Here is a 20829-nt window from a genome sequence, read left to right on the forward strand (position 1 = left end):
TGTCCCTGTGTTGGACTGGCGATCTGTCCAGGGTGTGACCCCGCCGATCGCCCTATGTCAGCTGAGATTGGCACAGCTCCCCCCACGACCTTCATGTGGAGGATAAAGCTGCTGCAGAAGATGGATGGATGGATGGTCAGAAGATTTGTATGTAGATTCATGTCCATGCAATCAACCATTCATTCACACATTCATGTGTAGAACTCTTTTTCTATGACACATCTATCATAACAACATGCTGCCGGGGTTAAGTGTCTTGCCCAGGGACACATCAGCAGATAGACCAGGCCAGGGATCAAACCCACAACGTTCCGGTCGGATGACAGTCGTGTTTCCTGAGAAGAAGCCTGAGATGGTGTTGCAGTTTCCTTTGAGAAGTGAACTCATTATAAGTCTGTCTCAGGTCAGATGGTTTGCCAGCACCGCAGTGACCATGGTGATAAATGACATGGTTGCCTGGTTGTTTGTTGTGGATAGTGAAGCCTTTACAAACGAGGTGGTAGAGAAGTGTTACATAATGACACTGTGCAACTGCATCATCTGCCCATGTCCTTTTATTCTCACCTCTTATGAAAGAGGTGAGAATTTAACAACTCCTTCCTATCTGGTAATAATTTTGCTTCATTTTATTTGATTTTTCAGTAAGGTACATCCTTTTCCTGTGCATGTCAAGAATTGTTTTTTTTTGTTTTGTTTTTTTTAATCATGTGGCATCATTTCCAAAAGCTTGCAGAGCTAACTGGCAATGATGTCTTCATGTTTACAGAAACGGTGACAGGACTCTACACGCACACTCCACCAGTTTTTGCGGCCTGTCTGACACTGGAACAAAGACAACATAGCTGGAGGAGAGCCGTCAGTGGGGGGAGAAATGGAAAAACTACAAAATATGATGCAAGCCCTTCTGACCTCCCGGATGGTGCAATGTGTGTGTGTCTGCTGTTCATTTTTCCTTGGTGTGGCAAAAACATCCAACTACAACTGTTATTCTTTTCTGTCCAGGCTGCACAATAGCTCAAGCAAAAGCATTTCCTCTGTGGGTGTTGGAAGATTTGTTTGTAGACTATTGTCTACAGGGGCGGAGCGTCAATAAACTGCAGTCTGAATATGAGCCAATCAGAGTTTCAGGTTTTCTGCTGCCTCTGGCCTGTTAGAAAAACACATGAAGCCAAGAACATAATATCTGATTGGTGAAGAGGCATTTTAGAGTTTCAATTCATGTCCATCACTTGATTAGCAAAAAGATGATAAGAGACCTCAGAAGAGGTCTCACCAAGCAAGTGATGCAATCGCGCAGCCCACTTGTTCCCCTGAAAGCAGAGACATCTCTTTACTGTCCTTAATTCTGTCTGTTCGTCTCTCTGTCTTGCCAATTTTCCACCTGATGGCTTTTTCGACCTTCCATACATTCACACACATACAGCACACGGCACACGCGCATTTGTGTAACCTTGCAATTCATATCCACACCCTCCCTGTCAAGTGTATGAAACCAATCTCATAACACCTCGCCCCGCCCCTCCTGAATGCACTTTCGGCCATCAAGAATATCATGTGTAGATATTTCAGCAGCTCACTAGTGAAGACAAATTGCCAGCTTGTTTGGGGGGCCTCCAGAGAGTGATTCATATTAATGGCGAGCTGGCAGAGGAGAGCGGGCTGCATATGCAAACTCCATTAGCAGGTTAGGCTGGAGAGTGTGACCTGGCAGTGCCACCCTGAGCTGCATGCACAGGAGGGCAAACTGTGTTTCGGAGGCTGAAATATGTCTGTGTATTTTATTAACACATCACATCACGATATTTACAATATCAATAACATTCATCTGCTTTATTCATATTTATAACATATATATATGAACAAATATTATTATGTTGTTATTAATAATTATATTTGATGCGTGGAAAAGCTAAACCTAAGATTGGCCTGCATTAATGTGTCATCTGAATGGAGATTGTGTCACTTACAGTAAGTCTTTACTACGTCAGGTGCTGAACCACAAACATGCTGCATACATCTATAAGATAACAGATGATAGCAGAGATTTTTTTTTGTTTCCTAAAAGGATAAATAAATGGTTAAATCAAACAGCCACTAAATTCAAAAAGTGCAGCTCAAAGCTCATCTCTTCTTTCTCTGTCATTTATGCACAAAAAAATGCAAACACACTTAACATAACTGAAGAAATATAAATGGGGACAACATTTATAAAATTAGCATCAAGAAGACCTGAAACTAGCACATTAGACCATTAGACTCCTCAGGAAAATGTTTACTGACTTTATAAATCAAGTGAGAAGTAGGCTTATTTTCCTAAAGACTTCAATTTAAACTCATGAATTGCCAACTAGTGGCCATTGAATATATTCTCCCTTCCTTTTTGGCTTCAGGGAGAACTCAGACTATCTATTTTTTGTTTATGGCCTTAATATAACACATCAAATATTAAATAGTGAAAATGGTGTTCAAGGTTAGGAGGCTATTCCTGTTTTTTTTTTTTAACATGTCAAATTAAGTTCTTCAAGATTTCCTATCATCTGCTGCTTATTACCTTTGCAGGATGTTTGCACTCGCTGTAAACATTAATGAGGCTGCCACTCAAACAAGTGTTTTTCTGCCTCGTCAGATCACAAAATACAGATTGATCAGATCCGGCTGAAGCTCAAAGTGGTTCTTTAACTGTAATTAAGACACAAATACTGAGCTTGGGCTTAAAAAGGCAGCAGTAATCATTTGGATTCAATGGGCGATTTGGTGCTAATTTAGATTCTGCAAAATGCAACTGAAGCCACACATGCAGAATCAATATCAACATCATAAAAAATATTTTAGTTTTATTGGACGCATGATTTCCTGCATGAGCAGATACATTTGTCATGTAGTGCCTCAGTCCACCGGCGTCAAACCTGTGATGCACAGTGTGAGAAGCGACTAACTGTACATGAATGTACCGCGGCTTTTCTCGTCATCATAACATATGTCATCTATGTACTTGCCCCCCCTTCACGCTCCAGCCCGATTAATCCTTTTTATAGATTTCTCATTTCATCTTCAATTGTGTTTTCCACTCAATTTAGGTCTTACAACAAAAAAAAAATCATGCTCAGCTACAACTGCTTAACACTGAATATAATATTATAGTATTATTTTGGAAATGTCAGAGCGAGAGCAACTCACTCATCTGTGTGTGCTGCCGTCGGGATAGATTAGGACACAATGAGAAAATATGCATGAAATGTGCCGCAGAGGAGCGAGGGATGAAATAGACAGCAAGTGAGAGAGTTAAAGAGAGAGAGAGGGTGAAAATCAACAGAGACAGTGACAGGCTGACCTTTGGCCTTGTGTACCTGATGATGAGGAAAACAGTGTCTCCTGCTCTGGCCATGTTGTCATCTCTTGCTGACATCAACATGCTGTGTTGTGCCGTTTCACTCGCTCTGTGAGTTCCATCCCTCTGTGTTCTCCTTCGGTCTCTTTGTGTGTTTTTATTTTGACATCTTCATAGATGAGGCACATATTTGTGTATCTGTTACTGTTTGAGCACATTTATTCCCCTTGGAAAATGATAGTGGAAAAAACGTCTACTGCAATCTTTTGAGCAATGAGGCCGATATATAGATTATTACCAATAGTTCAGTATTGATATGTGGGCTGATAAATAACAGGAAGACTAAAGACTAAAAATGTTGCCATTCCAAAAGAAACGGGGAGCTCTAAAACGGCATTGGTTTAACATAATTTAATCATAAACATCAGTTTATGATTAAATTCCATATCAGTCAATATTGATAACTGTGGCAATAGAATGAATAATTCAAGTACAGATAGAAGAAAACTAATTAATTGAGGTTTTAAAATAATTTGTGGACAAAAAAAACAAACAAAACATTATATTGATATACACTATAGTGAACCTTTGTTATATTGGTATTGAAGAATTATGTACATCATGTTGTTTCAGGTGGTAATACACTGTTTTCATAGTTTGAAAGTGTGTCTTTTTTTTTGAGGTAAAGCAACCAGCAGCTGCACAAGGAAACATGAAATAGAGAGGATTTAAGCCAAAAACCACAACAACAAAAATATGTTGTGCTGTGCTTACCTTTGAACCATTAAAATATACAGCCAAGGAACAGTGGAGGGAATATAATTGTGTTTCTTGGGCATGGCATACACACAGCAGACCGCTCATGCATTTTCATCGAGCATATACAGTTGCATAGTGTGAACTTGCCAAGTGGTACGGAGTAAACCAAAGAGCAGCAGTGAGACCTGTATCCATGGTGACTCAGTCATTAACTGGACAAGCAGCACTGCCTGCAGGGTGACTATTGTTCATCAGTCTGCAGGTGTGTGGTTTTTATTCATCTGCATTTAATCTAATTTATAATGCTACTGATTTCACAATTAAGTGAATAATTCTAATAAAAAAAACCTCAACAATCAGATTAATATAATGAAGTGGTCATCCTGTGTGTTGTTGAAATGGCTCAGTTAGCACTGCAGCATAAATTGGCAGCTCTGAGGCATTGGATGTGGCCTACAGAGGAGCAGATGACAACCATATTGAAGGTTTTAAATATTAACCATGCTTTGATTTCATTTACATCTCCCACAGAGTCACAGAGAGGTCACAGGGTGTTACTAGCTGCTGCCATTTCCATCATTGTTTGAGTGGTTATGTCAAATCCCAACTGCTTGTATTCATACTTCATTTGAATTTCAAAAAACCTCTGATACTCACACACATGCACAGGTCTGAGTAATAGGTAAACTGACAATGAATCAAATGGCACACAAACCTCCTGCTGAAGTGCTCACCAGTGATTAAAACAGCGCAGCATGTTGCATGGCTTGGTAGCTGCATCCTAATGAGTGATGTCACAGTAGTTTTCCATCAGCCGTGTTGTACTGATGTTTATTGTTTAGAAGCTCGCCCCCAGCACAACATTGAGCTGCTATAGTTTCCCCAGGATCCAGACATACACATGTGGAACTTTTTGGCAATAAAGATCATATACTATCGCATGCTTCTCCCTGGGTGACAGGTCTGGGAGAAGAGAGAGAGGGTAGGGTTTTAAGAGACTGGATGCGTAGGAGGGAAGGTGAAGACTTGGGGGGGAAAGGGAGGAAAATAACGAGTAGTCTTTTCCCATCCTTTATACATGTATATGAATGCATTCATGCCTTATACAAAACTGACCACAAAAGCAGTGTTTCAGCTTTTAAACAATGTCTTTCAAAGGCTGAAGACTGGACACTTTATATGACCTACATTTCAGCATGTTTTACAAGCTTTTTGTGTCAGTATTTGTTACAAAATCAGCTCAAATCCAAGTGGGTTCTGAAGAGAATAGATTCAAATTTGATATTAGTTTAATAACTGAATTGATCATTCAAAACCTTCAGAGCAGCATCTACTTGAAGCTGGTATACGTGGCACGGTAATTGGGCTGCTCCACACAAAATGGTGGTCCTGCATCGCACTGTGGGAGATGTTTGTCGACGGCCACTGTCATGGTCTAGCAAACAAAGTTTTGGACCAAAGCTTGTGGAAATCTTCGGACCATTTCCCAGCGCGTGTGTGCGTGTGTGTGCGCGCACGTTTACTGACCAGGAAAATGCCACATGAAATGATGCATTAATCAGCAGCAGTGCCTAACAGTGAAATACAGTGGAGGCAAAAACGACATAGCTGATGAGTTTTGCCGTAGCCTACGATTTAATAGGTGTCAGTATTATCCCGACTGTACGGATGATTTGATGTCTTAGCAAGGTTTATGAGATACATAGCACACAGTGTGAATTTTTAATTGCTGACATCTCACTAGATATTACATTGATATCTAAGATATCATGCTTGTTCCTCTCTTAGTGTTCTTTGGATGAATTGTGATTGAAAGTAATACCCAGCAGTTTGTTATCAAACCATTAACAGGCCATGCACCGACAACGCTTCGGCGTTTCAGCTCAGAGAGAGCAGCGCAGCATTAGTATTCTTCCCTTCCCTGATTTAACAGTAAATGTGCTGCAGTGTTTGAAACATAGACACTGACCTGCAGAGTGAATGCGTTGCCTCTGGCTATGGGCTAAAGCTACACATGACGCTATCAGCCCGTGGGAGCCACCCGCTGTGGAAGTTAGCGGGGGTTGTGGGGCCCGTGATTCTGTTATGTGCATATGTCATGTATTAATGTCATGTCTTCAAAATTACCGTGACGGTCTTGATGCGACCGCTGCCCCTGGTGCAGGTCCAGCCGGATCGGTTGAAGAGGAGGCTGCAGACCTCCCCCTCCAGGCAGGGAGCCATCTCACACCACTGGCGGCTCCGCACGATTCGTGCTGAAAGGACGAAAGAGGGCAAAGACGCAGATTAGAGAAGTGGACCAGGTGAAAGACTAACAGCGTGTCAAGAATTTTCTAAAACAAACAAGAAAGCATCTTCATGTGTTGATGTGTCTACAAGCCTGTAGTATTTTAATTAGGATCTTGTTGAACCGTCATGTCTGAATTGCCCCTGGTTGTAACCTTTAGAGACCAGCTGTTGGTCCATAAATTGTTGTCCTGCTAAAGCTTGTTCTCACTGCAGCTGCACAAAATTGCAATTATTTGTTTGTCTTTTGTCTTTTTTTGGTCCATGTCTCCATTGAGAAAGTGTCACAGCTTTAAATGTCTACACGTGGATAATAATACAATCATTTAAACTCAGACAGTAGACGGATGACCAAAAATCAGGGAAGAGAGAAAAATAGAAACATCTTTCAACATGGTTCAGTGCTGACACTTGTTATTACAGCATCAAAGGTGTTTCTTTTGCTCCGCTGTCATACTGTAACTGTCGGGTGTTTTGCCAAACGTGCACAGCTGAAGCAGACACTACCTGTGGTTCACCAAGTTAACACTGGCTGACAATGTCAGCATCCCAGCAGCGGGAGAGATGTGACAGGTGTCTGTGAGCAAAAAGACAACTTTATGTCTTTATCAAGAAAAAAAGGAACAAATGGTGAAATCAGATATGGCATGCTCCATGGATACAAGATGATTGATTTGAAATGCATTCAGGCTGACTACGTGGTGACTCAAGACACAGGAGACTGCTGGAAATATGGGAGTCACTTGCAGGTTGGAGGTTCTTGCGAGAGTTCTTGATAATTCAGAAAAAAATGATGTGTGTGTGTGTGTGGGGGGGGATTAGCACAAAAAACAGAAAAAAAATTACTCCAAAAAACAGGAAAATAATCAATCAGAAAAACAGGAAAAAGCATTATTCAAACAAACACTAATTAATTAAACAAAAAAAATATTTATAATTAATAAAATTATTATTTTTTTTTTTCTTCAAATGAACGCAACAGTTGAAATTCAGGAACACTGTCAGTCAGAACATGAATCTCTCTTTACCCAAATGTAGTGTTAAATGATTTATGTGGACGGTAAAAAAGTCATAAAATTTTGTTCAGATTTTGGAAAATGCAAAACAAGCGTGTTCCATGTGATGTCATCATCCAAACATACATTTGACATCTACAAGGCTCTGTTTTTAGAAATACACTGCCAAAGGTCACATACGTGTACTCTAACATTTGTAATATAGTTGGTCTGGTCTGGGTTCCGTAACATTATGTGGCCAGAAAAACGGGGTCAGCTAAATAACAATGCCAGTATTCATTGGGCTCAAATTGTGAAATAATGGTTCAGGGAGCATGAGACATCATTTTCACACATGGACTGGCAACCGCACACACAAGACCTAAACCCAAGGGGAAAATCTTCTGGATTTACACTGTGGTCCATCTCTACTATCATAAATACAACATAATGGCAAAAAAAAGAGTGCAACTATGGATTGAAATATTCGTTGTGTCATTGCAAAAGCTTATCAAAAAACGACATCATGGTGAATGCATGCTGTTATCAAGCTGGTCCATCACAATATTTGAGTTTGGGACTTTTTTCTCTGGCAGTGTATTGTTTTGAGGAAGTGGATTCCAGTGCAGAAAGGCCAGAGACCCTTAATCTTCCAAAAGTTATTTGTCTGCTGAAAATGTTGGGCTGTCACAGTGAAAGCCAGTGAATCTCTCCCGCTCCGACTGCAGCGTGTCTGCAGGATATTGAATTAGCATTCGCCTGTCGTCAATGGTGATAAGCTCTGATTGTTCTTTACACAGTGTGCTAAAGCAACACTGAAAGGTTATCAGCTCTCTGCGGACCTGGCCGGGGCTGCTGCTCTTGCCTACCCATGATCCCCCAGGGCAGCATATTGTGGAACGAGGTAACATGGTCGGCAAATTGAAAGAGAGGAACTACAATTCGTGGAATGTCCATGGGAGAGCTGAGGGCAGAGCGGAGGGGGAGTGGGAGGGAGAGTAAAGAGGTGTGGAAAGGGAGGCCTTGTGACATTTTGCTGTGAGGTATTCCTGGTCCAGGCCTTGTTAACAGTCTGGAATTGGTCTTTGGAGTGTCAGACCCCGACTGCTGCTCTGCAATAAAGATCTGTCATCTTGTGGCATTTATCAAGCTGGCGGAGCAGCACACTCACGTATGTAACCACACATTCACACACACAAGCATGCAATTATTGCTCTGCAGATATAAAGCCATTGTCCCTCAGCAAATAATACATATTGTTGACACATCAGAGGAGAATCTGCTCTCCCGGTGTTGTCACGCAGCTAGGAGACAGAGCTGTGGCTACGAACGAGCCAGGAACCTGTCATCTCACTGAACCAATTAAGCCTGAGAAAATATTAAAGCTTTAAAAGTAGATTTTCAGACAAAATGGTCATTGTGGCCTCACCCGGAGCAGAGATGAAAATCTGAAGTGACCTCCCGACACAGCAACATGCCGTGATGAATTTTCATTTTCACAGCTATCCGTCTGGCGCAACACAGCGTAGATTTATCAGTCAGTTGCAGATGTAGTTTTGAGTACATTACAGGGCAAGCAAAACTCAATTTCCAGGCTACGGAATAAAAGCTGAGCTGGCAAAGTGGCGAGAGTGCTGACTAACCGTGGAGTACATCAGCCCAGCCAGCTCGGAGTCGCGGAGGTTGGCTGAAATAAATGCATTTTTCTGCTGCTGCCACAGTATGAGGGCAGTTGATATTTTGCCCTTGTTGCTTTTTCAATGCCGTCAGTGACAGCACGCTGCTTTATTTTTGCACAATACACGATGATGTTCTTATAAACCTGACTACTGGGATCGGTCACACTGGTTCAAATGCTTCAGAAGATTTGTGGCATTATTAGAGTCCAGTAGATGTTTTATGTAAACATATTGTAATGCATATAACGTGCTTCACTATGCTCCAAATCACTAGGCAGCATCAACAAAGAAACTAATCTATGGATAATCTGGAAGTCAACAAAATAGTGTCTGCAGATTAATATACTGTACATTGGTGGATACATTAGAAGAGAAAAGTGAACCACTTAATACCTTCTCAACATAGTCACTTTCTCTTATTGACACGTCAGATGTCTAATACGCTACATTAAAGTAGTAAAAGAGGTATCTGATAGCTGTGGGAAACAATGTTTGATGCAGCTTACACAATGTAATAAAACTCCTCTCCAAGAACCCAGAACCACATGAGTGTCTCTGTGGTCTTGTGCTCATGAAGACAAATCCACTCTGTCAGTCTTCACTTGGATGCGTCCATTTTTTGGGAGCCTGGTGGAGACGACATAGTTTCTGGTGCACTGACTGATGCTTGTGTAAAAAAGGTTAATTGTACCGCCCCTCTTGTTTATACAGTGGAAATAATATTTCAGCAGTAGTGAAACAGCTGGATGAGGGTGTGTCTGACTGACTGGCTAACACCTGTCCAGTGATGATGTTGCCATCATCATTGGAGTCCTAACTCGGGAAAGTGGAAGTTGGGACAGGCCTTCAGCTGCCAGGGTCCCTACTGGGGTACCGCTCTGGACCTCCAACTAGATCACACGTAAGACCATCTGTCCCCCCCGTGCACAGTGCCAAGCCCTGCCCCACCCGGCCCCACACTACAGCACTGCCAGATGGGACTCAGAACCAGGCAGAAGGCACAACAGTGACTTAAAGCAGACTTACTGTTAGTCTAATGTAATTCATTCTCTGCACAACCTAAGGAAATTTTTTTACTAAAGCCATAGGCAGCTCATTTAAAATGTATTTGGATGAGGTACAACAAACAAAAGACATGGCTTTAGAGGCAGGCCCTGTGACTCAGAGAAGAAACAATACCATAGGAAAGTTCACTGTCATAATGTGCAACATAAATCCCTCCAGCAATTAATTGTGTCTCTTCTGGTAATTTAATAACGGTACTTATGCTGGTGCTTATTCTGAGGCAGTTTTGGAAAAGACCAAAAAAAAAAAAGGTTTGAGAGAAAGTCACATGAATCACCATGAGAATTAACTGTGTACTAAAGCTGATGCTTCTTTTGCTAAGTATCCACAAAGATTAACTAACAGCTTAGTTCAGCACCAGAAACACAGAAACAGCTTTTAAGGGGTTCTGACTGATGTTAATTAAGCTTCAATCATGAATCAATTTGTAGCAGCCAGATTTTCAGCCCTCTGTCCTCCATTCTGCTACCAGAGGCCCGATGTTCTTTCAGTTCCAATTATCACACAAGAGAAAAATCCACAGTGAATGCATTTAAAACAGAGGCAGCAGACACATTTTTATCATAGACTTTTTTTTACAAGGGATTACAAGGGGGAGTTTTCTGTTGTAACTTTTTTGCCTCCCTTCAAAGTGGTTTTGTAGTTTTTGTTGCTGTTGTGTAAAATGCACTAGTAATGCCTGAGCTGGATTTAATCACAAAACAAATCAGTCGCATGGAATTCAGATAAGAGATGATTATCCTTTAACGGTCCAATTTAACCCTAACCTACAACGGGTACATTTGCAGTTAGTCATGAATATTATGAAGCTACACTGAGTCTCCAGTGTTAGATCACTAGTATTGGTTTGCCATTATTGAAATTCTAAGAAGACATTTCATTTTCATCTATTGAAGGACAACAAAGTATGTACCTAAAGATATCATTTTCACATAGCACTAATAAATACCCTTCAAACATGATCAGAAATATATAATCCCTTGGTCTTGCTGTTGGTTGGAAAATTTAGGCTCCAATAAAAAGGAGACACCTGGAGAAGCTTCTTGATATTAAATCGAGGAGTAGTGTTGCACTGGGGGCCCATTTGTTATGTACAAGGAGTAATCCATAAATTCTCAAATAACATCCAGAATGTTGTGTTATTTGAGCCTCTAGGAACTAAACTCTAAGCAGTGGGTGTTGAGCAGAATTGACATGAGCTGACAACAAAAATGGAGCTTCTTTGTGAATGAAAACACGATTTCTGTCGGTGAAGGCAAAGTCAAAGCACCTGGTTACTGCATTAACCTACTTACAGCAAATCTAAATGGGAACATATAAGAAACAGGACAGCGCCCAATTCAAAGCTTGTTTCCATTGTAGCCATGTTTTCTGCACTGGCTTTTCTGAGCAGTAGAAACAAATACTATGCAGTGACTGTTCTTGGTTGTGTGTCTGCAAATACATCTGAGAAAAAAAGCCTTTCTGCTTTTTTTGCTAAGCCTCTTTTCAGCAGGACTCATTCTGTGTCAATAACGATTTTGTTGGGTGTAAAAGTGGAAGCTTCAGCTCTCACACACACAGTCTCCCTGCAGCCAGCAGACTCCTATCATGGTGGTCATCAAGCTTCATATGATTAGAGAGAGATGTGGTGGCATGGCAACAATGAGTCGAGCAGAAAAGGCAGAGGGAGAGAGTCAGGGAGCAGATTACACTGAGTGCAGGGACACAAGCGAGGAAAAGCCCATCATCCTCTACAATGAGCAAACTCAACCTGCACAACAGCAACACACAGCAGCACAAAACGCTTGAATTATGTCCTTAAGGTTACTCACAAAGGACATTATGCTCTGTACGGAAACTTGTCTCACTTGCATGGTGAGATATTTTCAGTACATTAAAAAAAAGAGCGAGTGATCACGATGAATTCTTAGTGACTTACTTATAACAAACTTTATCCACCGCGGGGCTTAGATAAGCTTTTTGATGTGTCATTACAGAAGTCTGGATAGCAGCACAATGGTAAGAGGGATGGAAATATCTGCCCAATTGTCTGCTTTAAGTCACCAGCTGCACACTGTAATACATTTGAAAATGTCCCAGAGGCAGCATCAGATGTACTATAAGCCTTGGTTTTTATTTTTTATTCATTACAGAAAACAGCAGAGTGGTTCCATTCCACAAGCTTCTGATGGAGATTATATTTTGCACAGATGACATTCTTTATATACTGTATATATATATATATATATATATATATATATATATATATATACATATATGTATATATATATATATATATATATATATATATACATATATACAGTAATGCAATTTATATAGTGTTTCCTATGTGCACTTTTAAAGGTCAGCTAAAAATGTGGTCAAACAACAATGCAGAAAACAAAGTGGATGATTATGTGCACCGGCCCTTTTTCTTCGATGTACTGTTTTTCCTTTCTAATATTTAATATGACAGAACTCACAAGTTGAACTATTCTCTTCAGTCAAAACTGCAGCGGAGAAGAGGATGAATATTAAAGATTCAGCTTTGATTTGTACGCCTGGCACCAACACGCCAATCATTTTAACTGGCATGTGGAAATGCTCCAGTGTTGAGATGTGTCATTTTTGTGAGCTTCATTTCAAATTCAGCCAGATGCACCTGAGATATTACATGTGACAGATGAACAAACAAACAAGTGAACAGGCAGATGTATTACGGCCTACTCAGTTAATTCAGAATTCAGAAAAGACAGGAGGCGAAGCCTTGTTGAGGTTAAAATAAATGCTTTTTTCCCAGAAATGTGGATATTATATCAATATTGTGACATGACAACACTCACTTCTTCAGTTTTAACCCTGATTATTTGTGTTACAGCAGCATTTTAAATAGTTCATTTGTTTTCTTGCACATAATGAATATCCTTTATTAAACATTACAAAGCCAGAACGAAAACAACAGGTACCAATTAAGAGGAAGCATAGAAGCACAAACAACGAGAAAAGAAAACTTTTCATAAGCTCAGAGAAACAGCCTGTATCCAGATTTATATCATTTATCAGAAAATAACCTAGTAATATTGTGATTTTACAAGTCATATCGCTCAGCCATGCTTGTTACTAATCTCCAATCCACACTGTGTATGTGTTTTTTCTCTTACACACACACACACACACACACACACACACACACACACACACAGACACACACACACACACAGCTCTACAGCACAGCTCATTTTGGTTTTTGTACCATTTACATCTCTCACCCCTGCCTCTCATCCATACGCCCACATTCACCACGATTTTAACAGATCATAACACTGCATCTTCCCAGTTTAGGTAGTGTTTCTCTATCACTTTCTGTTCCATTTGAAATAAACTACATTTTTACTCGCACCAAAGCCGCGCTGCCTTCCTTTATGATCTCATGGCCACTGAGCCAGGTCAATACATGTACAGAAGGAATCTTAAAAGACCTGCAAATGTCAATCAAATGTCAGAGCACTATTGGCGATTCAAATGTAGAAATGTGATTTTTCTCTTGTACGTACCGTACATTGCTGAACAAGGGGTCTCCTCATACATTTTGTTATGTGTCCAGACCTTTCGGTGATTACTTCTCCAGTGTGAACACACTGCATACTTAAATCCAGTTAGAATTATGTAGGAGGCCCTCGTGTGGAACTGGCACACATATAAAGTCTCTCCAAGAAAATGAATTCACTCAATAAATCTGTCTTGATCACTGTCCATGGTGTTGATTCTGGGGGCGTCTTAGGACTTCATCAACATTCATGCTAGATTCACTCTGACAAGGAATAAGAGGCAAAGAGGTTGCCTCGGTTTCATCGCACATCACACCTGTTAAACTACTATTTGATCCACGTCCATGTGCATGAGCCTCCCCCACCTTCGCCAGTGATTTTTTGTTCTTTGTTGAGTTTAGTTGCTGAACGTCTTTTCTTCTATCTGTCCACAACAGCAACAGATTTCTTAGTATTGAGTATGTAGAGTATTGTCTTTGTCGTCATGTGTGTTCACCGTCTTGAAGAACTGACTGCAAAATGTGTCTTTAGCTCCGCCATCGTTTCACCTGCAAATTTATTAACAGACAGGGACAAATGTTCAACATTACTGCTTGACAATCACTCACAGTACCACCTGCCTCGCAGCTCTGACAGATCGTTGCTCCAGCTCCGCTTTTCTTTTTTTTCCCCACATTTCATTGTCGGGTAACAGCGTATAGACACCGTCAGGAAACACGGGGAGCGAGAATGGGCCACAACGTGTGTCTCTTGACAAATGAATGCAGAGGAGAGGTACTGTATGTGTGTATGTGTGTATGTGTGTATGTAACTACGTAACGCTATGGATTTTGGATAACAGAAATTATACATTGCATCTAGATTTGCATACGCTATGGTGTTTAGACAAGACAGGGAGTTGATTTCTGTGTTTACGTGACTCACATCAGCGTGATCATTGCTTTGAGTTCATACCAATATGACAAACTTAGGCATCTATCAATAACAACACCAAGTGAATAAATGAATAACACATATTCTGCTCTCATAAAGAAGACATAAAACAGCCCTCAACATGACTTGCTTAATCTGCTGCTGCTGTTTTTATTGTCTGTGTTTAGTGAAGCATTCCCATCATATCAGATTTTACATCTCTCTTTTTCCAATATCAGATTTTTACTGATACCAATTCTACAATGGTTCATCTTTAGTTCTTCGGTCTGAAGAACATGAAGGATTTTTAAACCAAAGAAAATCACTGAGCTTGTTAAACACGCCAGAAAGAAGATCAGATTACAGTTTACCTAAACACACAATAACAGCACAGAGCTCTTAGCTTTTTTCCTAACTCACTTAGCGATGTTTTTGCTTACATTTAAGTCCACTCTCTGTCCACCACACAACAAAAAAGTAGCAATCCACTCCTGCTGCTGCGGCGGCGGCTGTTGTGAAAGCATTATATTAAACTGACCCTGAGGACAGTGAGCCCTTGGTGTGTTAATAACAACCCACTGAAAAAAATTGACTCCAGCAAAGCCGCTGTGAAGGATACAAATAAATAAACATGCTTATAAGTCTGTAAATTGGTTTATGTGCTTAGAAGGGCAAAGGCGCATTTATGGGAATTCAGATGAAAGACAAACATAACTGAATACGCTCTGAAGTAAAGGTCAGAGAGGATATCTGGACAGTGGCAGCATAAGACCCCATTGCATTCTCATGCAATATGCAGAATTTCTTCTTAAAAGCCAAGTGATGATGGATATCATCACAGCCGTCAACAGAAGGCCTTTAAATGAGCCTGCGAGCAACAGGTTCCACCTTTAAAGTGCTGGGTATTAATGGAGTGTGGGGTGTGGTGCGACGGGAAGCCAGTAATAATCAATTTCCTGCTGCTGTAATCATGGATCTCTGTAAGTTAATTAGCATCTGTTAAGAGGATTCTGCAGAGAAGGAGAGGTGGTTTAAAGTAGAGTGGGAAGTGTGACAAAGGCTGTGGGACTGCAGTCTTCTATCGAGGCTATTAGATTAAAACCAACATGAGTCATTGCGTGATGGAACTAATGGTGCATCTGATGCATGTGATTGTGATATTGTGAGATCCAATCAGCACCGCAGATGGACTGTGTCCAGCAACAAGTCCTTTCATCGGCCTTATCACCTTCCACAAGATACTGTCCAATAACACAGTGACAGCTCTTATAAAGTATGAAATCCTCTCGTACAAAAAGAAAAGGCTTGGACAAACATTAAAACTCGACTTCAACCATGGTAACACAAAACAAATCAAAGCCGGGGTGCGTAATCATATATCAACATTATGTTTATGCTGTGTCAGTAACACTATCAGACCTGACTGAGGGAGCCTTTCTGTGTATACAGCTACAGAGCACAGGCGGGCAAGGGCAACAAGTGTCCCACTCAATTACTGCACCCCTGGTTTTGTTTTTTCTTACTCATAAAACATTTGTGAGGGCACTTCCTTGTGTGTTCCGTCACACTCACTTGCCTCCGTCACCAAGAAAAACAGAGATGTGTCGAGCTGACAGACTCCATCACGACGGCGTAAACTCATTTCACAATGGTCTGAATGCAACAGACATTTGTTTACGTTTATACACGCTACGCACTACAGTTCCAAGTTAATTCAAGTTATGTGATACTGGATTTATTCTATACTTGAAAGTGTGAAAGTTGTGTGATACATATTAGAGTCATTTTTTTCAGATTTTCTTTTTTTTAGTCACTGCAAGTGCTCCTAAGTCTGATGGAGTACGGGCCAGAAGCAGAACATCAATCACATGTTCAGACGTTTAACAGTCTACAAGGCACCAAAAAAGCTGACACACAAGGTGATTATTGACTGAATGGCTGGGAAACCAAATGACAAAAGCACTTTCTTTCAATGGAGAGAGGATGAAGACATTATTTCTATTAATATTATTCTCCATTTGACGTAGAGGTTAAAGCTTTGCTGAAGCCTAGAATGGTCCATTTTCGCTCATGTAATTATTTTTCTGACAAATGCATGGACGTGTTGATATATTACCATATGATCAAATGCTCCAGAGCAGACGCTGAACTGATCAGAGGCAGCATGAACGTGGAGGCTGATTTAAAAAAAAGATCATCTGTGGTGTACAGCTATAAAAAAAGCATCAGTAATTGTATAGCATTATGAATAGATCAGTTAAGATATAATCCCAGCCTGGCTAACTGCGCCTGGTAAGGGTGTAGTCCCATCCCACGTCCACGAGGCGTGACCGACGGACAAAGGATACACAGACCTGCAACCAATTAGACTAATAAGCCAGATGCTGTATGCAGAGCGACAGAAAACATGCTTGTTGTTAGATTTCTAGAAACAGTTGCTATCTAGTAACCACATTTGCCTGAGGGTCGCTAAAAATGGAAACAACTGCCGAATCGACAGACAGCTGCTCTTCAGTCGCCGCCATGTTGGATGTATACAAAAACATCCACGCGAGACGCAGCTTCTCTCTCGTCCGCCTCTAGCAGCCTTTTTTTTTTTTTAGGAGATTCTGAAGTTAGTCAAACAGCATCCTTGACAGACGCGTCTGCAGAGTGAAAGCAAACGGCTGTAAGACTCGGCAGTGTCCAGTTGTTACATGCTAGTTTACTTATCAGAACCACATGAATACAGAATAGCCATTATTTCCTGAATAAAAGATCCAGACTACAATAAAGATCACTTTATAACTGACATCTTAATATAACGTGTACTAAATTGTTCCAGGCAAAGAGCTGCACGGAGCATGTCAGGGAGGTTTAGACGTAACAGCAGGTCAATGAGGACAAATCAGGCCTGTACCTGAGCGTAAAGAAGACAGTGGTTACACACGAAGAAGACCTCAGTGGTCATAGTGTCAACTACCATCAGTTATAACTGTCCAGTCAAGTGGAGTGGTATATATATATATATATACATACTGTATATATATGTATATATATATATATATATATATATATATATATATATATATATATATATATATATATATATATATATATATATGTGAAATATACCTTTTGACACTTCTCAACAGGAAAGAGCATATATGTATACATACTGTATATATGTATATATACATGTATATATGAAATATACATTTTGACACTTCTCAACAGGAAAGAGCATAGATGTAATTAACAGAAATAATAACAACAGCATTTCTATTCATTTGTGCCAGCTGTAAACATGTTAATGTGCATGCTGGCTCACTGTAGTGGGACACATAATGGAACAGTACTTTCCAGTCATGATTTTTCATTATGTTCTTGTTATGTCAAAATGCCTGCCAGAGAAAAAGCTCTTAAAGAGAATGTGAGGAACCTTGTTTCATTAATTTAACATTTATTTCTTCATAAAAAGATGCCTCATGTTCGAACACGAGGGCTTGGACTGACACAGAAATGGAGGACACTTTCTTTTCTCTTTTCTCCTTGAACGTGCTGGCCTGTAGCCTCAACTCACTCCAAATGAAAAACTGTAAATTGTGCCTTCTTTGGGCACTGGCTTAGAGAGGTGACTGAACTTACCATCTACACAAGCCGGCCTTGCCCTTGTGGTCCCAGCAATCTGGCCTCTCCGGCATGCGCAGCGAGCTGTCTGCCTGGCAATGGTCCGCCTGGGAACGCTGCTGTCTCTGTTGAGCATCACAATCTCACAGGTTCCCACCGCCAACTGGCCTGTAATACACAGCAGTGAGGGACAAAGCACATCACATTAGCTAAATGAGATCGTAATAAACATATTACAGTGGAGCAACTGGTGTTTGAAGGTACTAACAACGTGCGGCCTGGTCACACGGCAGTTTATTACTCTCATTTCAAGTCCCGGATAGAAAAATGAGAAGCTGATTGCACTGTTGTTAAAGCAGAAGGCGAGAACGCGTCCTCAGTTTTAATATGGCTGGCTGCTCCTGCCATAAATGTGCCTCAAGTGATCATGTGGAAAACAAAAGGTCCTCTTTTTAAAGATCATTATCTATTTGCTTGGTCATAACTGCAAGTTAACGATCATCGAGCGTCAAGATGTAAAAGGAAGGAACAACACACTATGTCAGTTTTACTGTTTCCATGCAGCTTTAGGAATACAAATCAAAACAATTTTGAGATTGTGAGCAGCATTTCCACTGTAATCAGCCCATAACATTGTGAAACCGAGAGTACTGGATGTTTATTCAATTCACTACAGCCTTCTGTGACTTTGCATCTGCCTGACAAGGACTAGTGCTTTGCAAATAGAGAATTGTTGTCTATCAGACGCCAGACACCACGATGGGTGGTTTGGGTAAACAAAACAAATGAATTCAACAAAAGAAAACCCCCTGTGTGTGTTCCATGACCCTGATCTTCACGTCTCTACAAACAAGTCGCTGGACATTTTCAAAAAACAACATTGTGAAGGACACTGGGACTGACCTGCTGCCCTTTGGCAGGCGCTACAGGTTATTCACAACTACAGCAAACAGAGTCAAGGACAGGTTTTTCCCCACTGCCATGACTAGTTTGAACTTGTCCATGCATTGCTGAACATACGAATGAATTATGAATTGAATAATATTTCTGCCTTCTAATGATATTTTTTTTGGTGACAGGTTGTTTGGAAGAAATGTTTGGTAAATCATAGCCATATATCTTCATAAATGAGGTGACCATTGCATTTATAAAGGCTGATGTTTTGGAAAGAGATCATGGCTACAAACAAAAAAAAAACACACCAGGTTTCTACTTATTGAATATCTAACTCTACATACATGTATGTCAGAATAGCAAATTCATTGTAAAAAATGTTTAGGTGAGTGATCTGTACCGTGTCCAGGCACGACTCTGTTGCTAGGTGACAGCACTAACACTTCTTTGGGTTCAGCCTCCAACCCTACACGGTCGATGCAGCCAGCAAAGGCAGAAAAAGACTCATTTTCAAGCTAAGTGAGGCTCAACTAAGACAACAGGAGTGTTGATAACCTTGCTCTGAAATCTCTGCAGTATGAGAGTGTGATATTTTAAGACTTTCTATCCATGCTCTGAGAATTACAGAGCTCTCTAGACATTACACATTTGATGGACGACTCCCCTGGACAGGAAACTGTGGTTAACCATGTTTTTGGGTTTTATGTTTGTCTTTAAATTAATTACACACACTGTAGAAATCTACAGCACACAAGGGTGTCCTTGCAGCAAACGCACTACGTACACTGGCGGTGGAAAGAAAGTTGAATAAAAATAATTAAGAGTAACTATTCGTCATTCTCTTAACTTTCTTGCACAAATGTTGATGAATCACATCTTCCGAAACCTTTCTCTCAACTTTCCACTTTGCAAATTGCATACCGATATTATTCTAAATTTAATTGTGTTCATTTGAAACCGGGGTGAGTTCAAAAAGCCACGCATGCAGCATTCAAATACGAATTGTGTCAAGGTGAGGAGATTGAGCGCGATTCTGAACAATTCTGATGAGTCACACTGAAAACTTTTCAACAGCCACAGGCGAACAAAAAAAACGAGCTGTAACAATCATGTTTTTAGTGTTTGGTTATATTTAATGAACCCACTGCATTTGGAGCTGACAATTTCAAATAGAACACTTTGCGTTGAGGTAGCAGTTTTGTTTGGATAAATTATTTGGAAACCTGCGGGAACACTTAATTGTCTTTCATTTAGTGCTTCCTGGTGTGTTTGAGGGAGTTATTAACTGTTAACAGTCTTGTGCTGCATAGATAAACAAGCTTTAGTCACGGTAGACTGCTCCAGGGCGTCTCTGCTGCTTTCAAAAACACATTTGGAAAACAAATCTTTGAAGAAACGTAGGTGACATATTGGTCTTTGAAAATCAAGGGGAGTTTTGTTGCAGCCTGAAGAGAGCAAAATTAATCAGTGACGGAGGAGCAGCACATAGCTCGCACATGCCGTATATACACCTATACTCCTATCATATAATGTTATAATGGATGATAGTATAATTTAACGATGACTTAAGGATTTAAGGATGGACGATTGGTTAAGCAATAGAGTACTATATTTTGTCACTATAATATTAACAGCACAATTGACTTCCACTACCACATGATAATAAATGACCTTTGGTCCTGTAGGATGCAAACAAACCTAGAAAAAATGACTTTTAAACAAGGTGTCATAATATTCTAATATATTAATGACACCACATGACACATGTATTA

At 40.4% G+C, this 20829-nt stretch overlaps 1 protein-coding gene across 1 annotated transcript in view; it reads right to left on the minus strand.

The window, feature by feature from the left end:
• tafa5l (TAFA chemokine like family member 5, like) overlaps positions 1-20829 on the minus strand; it is a 44767-nt gene that overhangs the window by 11650 nt on the left and 12288 nt on the right. The window contains exons 2-3 of the mRNA XM_044039277.1: positions 18182-18331; positions 6215-6342 (exon numbers count right to left, since the gene is read on the minus strand). Coding sequence (XP_043895212.1) covers positions 6215-6342; positions 18182-18331 — 278 coding nt within the window. The remainder of the gene's footprint in view (positions 1-6214; positions 6343-18181; positions 18332-20829) is intronic.

This window comes from Solea senegalensis, linkage group LG11 (genome assembly GCF_019176455.1).
Source record: "Solea senegalensis isolate Sse05_10M linkage group LG11, IFAPA_SoseM_1, whole genome shotgun sequence".
Classification (NCBI taxonomy): domain Eukaryota; kingdom Metazoa; phylum Chordata; class Actinopteri; order Pleuronectiformes; family Soleidae; genus Solea; species Solea senegalensis.